This window comes from Mesoplodon densirostris, chromosome 19 (genome assembly GCF_025265405.1).
Source record: "Mesoplodon densirostris isolate mMesDen1 chromosome 19, mMesDen1 primary haplotype, whole genome shotgun sequence".
Taxonomy (NCBI): Eukaryota; Metazoa; Chordata; class Mammalia; order Artiodactyla; family Ziphiidae; genus Mesoplodon; species Mesoplodon densirostris.
In genome coordinates, this window is record NC_082679.1 from 17179772 (window position 1) to 17188142 (window position 8371).

At 48.3% G+C, this 8371-nt stretch overlaps 2 protein-coding genes across 3 annotated transcripts in view; one reads left to right on the forward strand and one right to left on the reverse strand.

The window, feature by feature from the left end:
* Window positions 1-3484, reverse strand: part of GARRE1 (granule associated Rac and RHOG effector 1) — an 82050-nt gene extending 78566 nt beyond the window's left edge. For both annotated transcript variants that reach the window (XM_060084408.1, XM_060084407.1), the window contains exon 1: window positions 3439-3484. The gene's annotated coding sequence lies outside the window, so the exon portion shown is untranslated. The remainder of the gene's footprint in view (window positions 1-3438) is intronic.
* Window positions 2774-3771, forward strand: LOC132479608 (basic proline-rich protein-like). The gene is made up of 2 exons (XM_060083142.1): window positions 2774-2966; window positions 3089-3771. The coding sequence occupies exons 1-2, from the start codon at window positions 2774-2776 to the stop codon at window positions 3769-3771; spliced, it is 876 nt and encodes a 291-aa protein (XP_059939125.1).
* The last annotated feature ends 4600 nt before the right edge of the window (window positions 3772-8371 follow it).

Consider the following 8371-nt stretch of genomic DNA (forward strand, 5'->3'; position numbering starts at 1 on the left):
CCTCTCCTTCTAGAATCAAAATCTTTCTTCTGAGGATATAAAATTAAGTTTAAGCATCTGGCCACAAACACATTCCAATCATGCCTTCCTAGGGTTATAGCTGGGTCATTTTGGTTAAACTTAAAAGTTTTCCCTGAAATTCTCAAAACTACATTTACAAAATGTCTCTTGGCTTGTATCTTTTCTACAGATAGCTGATTTAACATTTATTCTGATTTCATTCTCAGATGATCATTGATTCATTCAACAAATACTTAATTGTTCCCCAAACACTGTGTGTTCTAGGCCCTGGAGATAGCAGCAGTGAGCAAGACAGGCAAGATCTCTAAAACCTGTCTCCTGCTTCTAGGCACTTACGATACTTGATGGCAACTGCTTATTTGGTTTTCTTTCCTAGGCTGTGCCTTCCAGCTCTGTATTCCAATCCTCCAGTACAGTAACTGGCCTGTACTGTAAATACTCCACAAATGTGAGATAACTAAATTCATGACTAAATTAATTGGGTCTCATTTTTCTAATCCAGGGTGGGATCAAATTATGTCTGAAGTCCCTCAGAGCAAAGGTACAAGTTTAAATCAAATTGTAGGAATAGAAAGCAAATGGCAATAGAACCCAAATCAAGAAGGAAGAAGAGGGAATTCCGTGGCGGTCCGGTGGTTAAGACTCCTCGCTTCCACTGCAGGGGGCGGGGGTTCAGTCCCTGGTTGGGGAACTAGGATCCTGCATGGTGCATAGCACAGCCAAAAAAAAAAAGAAGGAAGAAGAGTTGTGGTAAGTCAGCTGGTATGAAATTTAGAGTCATGAAGGACAGGCCACCTTGGGAAGCAATGAAGGGCTTCATCACCTGCAGAAAGTACGGCCTCAGAAACATGTCCAGGGGTCAGTTAGAGGAAGAGAAAGAAATTACTTGCATCAAAGTCTGAGTTGGGGTCACCGACTGGAAAGAGGATGAGGGGGTGAAATGGGTCTCTACCTATAAGTCACATGCTGGACAAGTGGGAAGGAGCATGCATTGGGGGAAGGAGGTAGAGATATTAAGCTAGGCCTTAGAAAATGCTTCCAGGCAGATGTGGGAAGAAGAGAAGCAGCAAAGACAAGTGAAAAAGCACAGTCACAAAGTTAAGCTAATGATCACAATAGCTTAAGTCAAGAAGGCCAACCAAGAGGAGATGCACAACAGCAAGAAAATGTGGCTCACCATGCCAAATACTTATGGCCAAGGTCAAGGGAAATGAGAAAGCAGCAGCCACTGCATCTATCAATTAGAGGACCCTCAGGAGGACAGTTTCATTATGGATAAAGACATTTGAAGCACAACCCCTGAAACATTCAGGCTCTTGGTGAACTTATACTAAGAGAAAATGGCATCCTGCTTTTTCTGTAACTCCAAAAAAGCAGTTCCTTATTCAAACCAACATTCTCTCTCCACCTTGGAAGGTCATCATTTTCCACTAAGCAGAAAGTCACAGGAGGGAAAAGGAGAGAGTGGACACTCAACTCATGTGATGCCCCAGTCCACTAGCTCTCAGAAACAATCATTTTCCTATAGACTTGTTAGACCCGCTTGACAAAAAGCTTCTGGTGTATTAGGCTTCGGGTTTTCAACAGAATAAACACTTAGTAAAATTTTCAGCAGAATCATGTGCAACTTGTTTAAAAATTTTTAAAGAGGATGCTTAAAACATGTTGTCTTCCAAAAATCCAGAGATAATTTTAGATTGAAAAATCTAGGCTTGCCAAGGGAATCTGAGAACTTTTCTATCTTGGTCTCCAATGCTAACCTACGTATTCGTGTGCAAAAATAGAGGAAGATTAGAATCTCAAATGCCAGACTGAAAAGTTGCCACAACAAACCTGAACTCTTCATATGGAGTTTATTATCTTGTCAGCAAGATAGCAAATGAAACAGCAATAACTAAACTTTTTTTTACTTCAAAAGAAAAAAGTCTCAAACATGAAATACATCCTGGACTTGCAAAGGAAAATGATTTTAAAAAGAGATACTGTGAATGGAATTATAAAACAGCATACACAAAATCTAAATATCAAATCTGTAAGTAGTTCTTTACAAACACAAACTTAGAACTTTAGGTCTAAAATATGATAAAACAGCAATTATAGTTTATTCAGTAAAGTTGGGAAAATTAACCTATTTGGAAAATAACTTTATATCTTCAACCAAAACCAAATTTTAAGTAAATTAAAAACAGCTAAAAGTAAAAATAAAACCATGAAAGGAGAAACAAATATGGATGGATGTTATGAATATTGGGATGGAGAATAATTTTTGAAGTGTCAACAAAGGAAAAATAATACTATCTATTTTTTAAATGAATGTTACCTTTGACCTCATTTGTAAATTTAACCCAAAACAACAATCAGACAAATCCTCCTGGCAGAACTGTCTATCTTGTGACGAATTAGAAACAATCTACATGTTAACTTGGTATGTGTTGGCTTCGTTAACTTATGATATACAACGGTACATTATGAAGTCCATAAGAGTGATAATATCTGTATTTATTGATATCACCAAAATGTTAGCAATGGCTGTCACTGAGCGGTAGGTTGGTGGATGACTGTCACTTTAAAAAGTATTGTCACACTTTTTGTGCTGTCTTGAATGTGAAGAAAGGAGAATTAATTGCTTTTATAATGGGGTTGCGGGGCGGAAACAAGCTATTTTCAAATTAACCCCCCCACTCCAAGCTGAGTATTTATCTGGCAAAATTTGTGAGGAGAATAAACAAAATTCTTATCATGCCAGCCAGGCATGCTTCTTTCCTCGCACCGCGCGGAGCAGGAAGACACACCCCTGACCCTACGCTCGCCCCTCAGCCGTGGGTCCTTCATCCTCAGCCCCGGCCCTCCGGCGGTCCCCGCGGAACCTCCCCTGGCCCGACTGCGCCAGCGGGCTCAGCGGGGCCGGAAAATCGTGTTCCTCGGGGCCCGGCCCGGCGGGGAAGGTGCGCGCAGCCGACCGGCAGCCGCGGGGCGGCGTGAGGGCCGCGTCCCTAGGCAGTCCCGGTGGACCCCGGGACCCACAGGCCGCCGTCCCTCCGCTGACTGCTCGGCGGGTTTCCGGGAGCGGGTCCCGGCGGCAGCCCGACCGCCCCGGCCCCGGCGGCCCAAGGGAGCGCCCCGCGCCCTTCCTGCCCCGCGTCCGCGGGGTCCCCGCCGCGCCCCCGGTCTCAGGCACAAGCCAGGAGGCCCCTCCAGGCTTCCGTCCGGTCAGCCAGCGGCTCCCAGAGCCCGGCGTCCTCCACAGCGGACGGGCAAGGGGCGGGAGCCGACGGCCCTGAGCCCTGCGGCCCCAAGCGGAGCGGCGCCCCGCGAGCTCGTCCAGTCGCCGGCCCCAGCCGCGGCCCACCACCCACCCACCACCCCCTGAGCCCGCCCGCCTGCGCCAGGCAGCAACCGCTCGCGCCCGCTCCTCACCTGCGACGCTCCCCGGACCCCAGCTCACCGCCCGAACCGGCTGTGTACACCGGAAGTGACGTCTCCGGGCCGGCCCCGCCCCCGCCCCAGGCGGACGCCGGGTGGCTGCAGACCAAGCGGCTAGGAGCGGTCCCCAACCATGCCCTGCGCGAGCGGGGCGGGGACGGCCCTGCACCCCCTTGCCTAGGGATGGAGGACCTCCAAATGGGACAGCCAGGGTGGGGGTTGAGGACCGGTGGCCAGAGCCCGCAGGTCACCCTGGTTCTCCACTGTGACTTGGTCTCCAGGCGGGAGGGGTCAGCTGTGTCCTCACAGACTTATTATGAAAATTAATTACTGAAGAATTGAGCACTTACTAGATGCCAGGTTCTCGCAGGAGCTGTAGGAACTGGATAGTGCCCTCTCCCTCATACGTTTATTCTCTAGTGGTGGAAACAATCATTGTTATAAATGCGCTTGATGATATAGTGCCAATTGCGACAAGCGGTAGGAGGGGAAAGTGGAAGAGGGAGGGAAAGCGTCCCTTGACCTAGTGAAGGAGGGTTATCGGGGAATTCTTCGCTCAGGAAAAGAGCAGGAGTTGAGGGCCTAAGAGGGAGAGGAGTGGGGAAAAGAAAAATTTGAAGAAGCAGGGAGGAAAGGACATTACCGCAGAAGTAACAGCAGGTGTCTTTGGTGGCTTTGTGTTCAAGAAACGAAGGTAGTGAGAAAGTCTTACCTGAGAGCAAGGGGTGATTTTACCATACTTGTGGGTTTAAAGGGATTACTTGGGCTACACTGTGGAGAAGGACTAGAGAGGAGAAGCAAGAGTGGATGTAGACTTGTATGCCCATGTTCATAGCAGCATTATGCATAAAAGTCAAGAAGGTGGAAGCAACCCAAGTGTCCATCGATGTATGAATGGATAAACAAAATGTGGCATATCCACACAAAGGAATATATTCAGCCTTAAAAAGGAAGGGAATTCTGACACATGCTACAAATGGGTGAACCGTGAAGACATTACACTAAGTGAAAGAAGCCAGTCACAGAAAGATATATTCTATAATTCCACTTATATGAAGTACCTAGAGTAGTCAAGTTCACAGAGACAAAGTAGAATGGTAGTTTCCAGGGACTGGGAGGAGAGGCGCATGGGGAGTTTGTAATTAATGGGTACAGAATTTTGGGTTGGAAAGATGAAAAAGTTCTGGAGATGCATGTGGTGATGATTGCACAACAATGTGAATGTACTTAATGCCACAAAACTGTATACTTAAAAATGGTTAAAATGGGGGACTTCCCTGGTGGCGCAGTGGTAAAGAATCCGCCTGCCAATGCAGGGGACACGGGTTTGAGCCCTGGTCCGGGAAGATCCCACATGCCGTGGAGCAACTAAGCCCGTGGGCCACGACTACTGAGCCTGTGCTCTAGAGCCCACGAGCCACAACTAATGAGCCTGAGTGCCACAACTACTGAAGCCCATGCGCCTAGAGCCTGTGCTCTGCAACAAGAGAAGCCACCGTGATGAGAAGCCCGTGCACCGCAACGAAGAGTAGCCCCTGCTTGCCGCAACTAGAGAAAGCCCCCACGCAGCAGTGAGGACCTAATGCAGCCAAAAAAAGAAATTGGTTAAAACGGTAAATTTTATGTATCTTTTACCATGATAGATAGATAGATGGATGTAGAGATCGGTTAGTAGTCTATTTCCGTTGTCCAAGCAAAAGATGATCCCGATGTAAACCAGGACCTCCACATTTTTTTGTTCTTGTACATCTATCAGGAAAAATGTTTGAATATCATCCAGATTTATTTTACTTATAAATTATATGCACTACACTACTAATATACTATTTACATAATGGAACACACATAAAAAAATTTTAAAAGATAAGTCTTAAATTCTAATATTTTCTTCCTCTACCCCAATAGATTGCCTTCTTACATTAGTGGCTGTGTGAATCTCATTTTGAAAGCCATTCACAGACTATGGTAGTGGCAGTGGGGAATAAAGTCAGTGGTTGAACTAGACATGGAGGGTTGGAAAGAGGAGGGAATCCTAAATCTCTCCTGGGTCTCTGGGACGAGCCATTGGAGTGGTGACACTCAGTGCTGGGAAGCTCCTGAAGACCACATTTGGAAGGGAGGAAGACAGGAAGAAGGCCATGAGTGCCGTTGTGAACATGACATCAAAGAGGAGGCACCCAGTAGGCAGTTGGGGCTGGAGGTCTGGAGCTTGGGAGAGAGATGGAGATGTCACTGGGGCTTAGGGGGCTGTTGAAGCTGTGGGTAGGAGCTGAAGGTGGGTGTAGATTGAGGGAAGACTTTTTTGTGGTTGGTTTTTTAAGGTGGAAGAAACTTAAACATGTTTCAATGTCAGAGAGGAAGATCCAGTTGACAAAAAGAGACAGAATATACAGGAGAAAGATGATGTGATTCATCTCGTGAGGTTCTGAAAAGGCTGGAGGGGGTCTAAAATGTTTGGCCATGGGTTTACGTGAGGCTACAGTAAAGAGTGAGGGGGACTTGCTGACAGAGGTGTGAGGAGCGTGAGAAAGGTCTGAATGCAGAAAGGAAAAATGTGGTAGAATTTCCAAATTGTACTGAGGATCTATTTCAGGTTGATAGAGCCTTCTCTCATATTAACTGCCTTGCCCCAGCAGCTTTCAGGTCAAAGTAAGAAGATGGAGAAAGGCTTCACCTGGGGGTTGAATAACAGAGAGTGTTATTGACATAACAGGCTGTGGAACCCAAGCTACAGGAGAAGGGATGTGATGTGGAAGAGGGCAGCTGGGTTGGAGGAAGTGTCCCCAGGTACTGGTGTCATCGTACCTGTGTAGGCTGGAAAAGGGATCAGAGATGATGGTGCCCGGCTTCTGAGTGGGCCAAGTGTGGCTCCTGCAGTCTCAGGACAAGCCCATCTCTCTCTCTTTTTTTTTTTTTTTTTGGTATGCGGGATCTTGGTTCCCTGACCAGGGATCGAACCCGCCACCCATGCAGTGGAAGCACCGAGTCTTAGCCACTGGACCACCAGGGAAGTCCCAGGACAAGCCTATCTCTTGTTCAGAGGTTCTCCTAGCTCCTAATGCAGGCCCCTCCAAGCCTCCAGTGGCCATGCCTAGAGGTACCTGATAAACACTGGATGGGGTCTTTAAAAGGGCCCCCTGGCAGGCTCTGACCTGCACACCCAACCACCATTGCTCACTTCACTCCAAGCTTCATGGTCCCAGAGTAATGTGCTGGAAACCACTCATGCCTGGCACCATCTGGGCCCTTCTCTAGACTTCAGTCCAGGGCCAGGAGGCTCTGGAGACCTATTCAGCCATGCGTGCAGTTTGTTTTTTTTAATAATTTTTTTGACCGTGCTGCGTGGCATGAGGGATCTTAGTTCTCTGACCAGGGATTGAATCTGCACCCACTGCACTGACAGCGCGGATTCTTAACCTCTGCACCGCCAGGGAAGTCCCGTGTGCACTTCCTACTGGAACTCAGTATGGACATTGCCAACCTTGGGGCCCCTTTGGTGGCGTCTGTGGTGCCCTGAGCACCAGGCTGTCTTGGACCTCTCAGACTTACCTGAGGACATCTTGTATTGTGGATATATCAAGTCTGGTTTGTGAGCACATCTACAACTATCATACCCACCTCCTAGAGGTTTGAACTATTTTCGTTCATCAAACGCACATACATATGGAGAGGAATGGAAAAAACATCCATGTACCCACCACACAGGTTTGGGACATTTGTCACTTCATGTCACCTCTTTATTCCAAGCTCCCTTACACCAGAGTGCCAAAAAAGAGGATGGAGTCCACAGGTCTAGAGGTGGAGGCTGGACCTTCCTGGAGCCCCCATGTCCTCAGGTACAGAAGCTTTGATCTAGCTCTGCAGAGAGGTCTACGGTTGGAGACTCAGCATGCACAGGGGGATGGGATGGTGCCTCAGAGACCACCAGACAAACACCTCAACTTGCCCCTCAGGAAGCCAAGAAGGCCCAGGCCAGGAAACAAAGGGCTCTCCCTGAATCCACCTGCCCTCCTGTGTATTGGTTAAAGGCAAAGTTGGAGCCAGACCCCATGGAAGGGATGGGAGCCTCGGAGGTTGTTCTCTGGCAGGAGTGAGCAGAACAGGGTTTCAGGAGCTCTTCAGCGACCCAAGAGCACTGTGTTAGTGAGATGGGCCAGAGATGCACCTTGGCCTTGACCTGAGGAGCCTTCCCTTGTCAAGGAAAACAAAGCTGATTTTCTACATCTAGCTTTTATGAGGGGTCCACGTTCCTAACATCAGAAGAGCGCAGAATAGGAGCATCCCACATAGAGGGGCTCATAAGGGATTAGAGAAATGATTTTCTTGAACAGCCAAAGTTATTACAGTTGGCTTGTGTGCTCTTTATGCAGTCAAAGCCAGGGCTTCCAGGCTGGGCTTTTACCTGTTGGCTTTAGTGGGCATGTCTGAAAGAAGAGCGTTCAGGGAAGAGGTTTTCACAGCCAGCTGAGTGTTCTTGGTGGTGATGGTTGTGGGGAGGGGGTGGGCAGGGGCAATGGGGTTGAGTTTGGAGAGTAACTTTTCTCCTTTACCTCACTGGTCTCCCTCAGGCAGAATGTGAAAGCTGCAAGATGGGCTGGGAGCCCCAGGAAGGGTAGCTGCATTCCAGAATCCACAGGATTTGGGAGCCAGTCTGGAGAGGGCTGGCCAGACATTCTGGGCACAGAGCAACTGGCTGGCTGCTGAGTACGGAGAGACCTGGGGCAAGGCCAGTCTAGTCTATTGGGTGGTGTGCCCCAGGCAGGAAAGGGGGTGAGGGCAGCATGGGTCATGTGCCAAAGGGGAAACTTCTGCCCCAGTCTCCAGGTCGTCTCCCTGAGGAAGTCGCTCCTCACCCCTCCCTTTCCCGGTAACCATTTGAGCATCCTGTTGTTCTTTCTCCATTTCCACCCTCCACTGGCTGGAAATG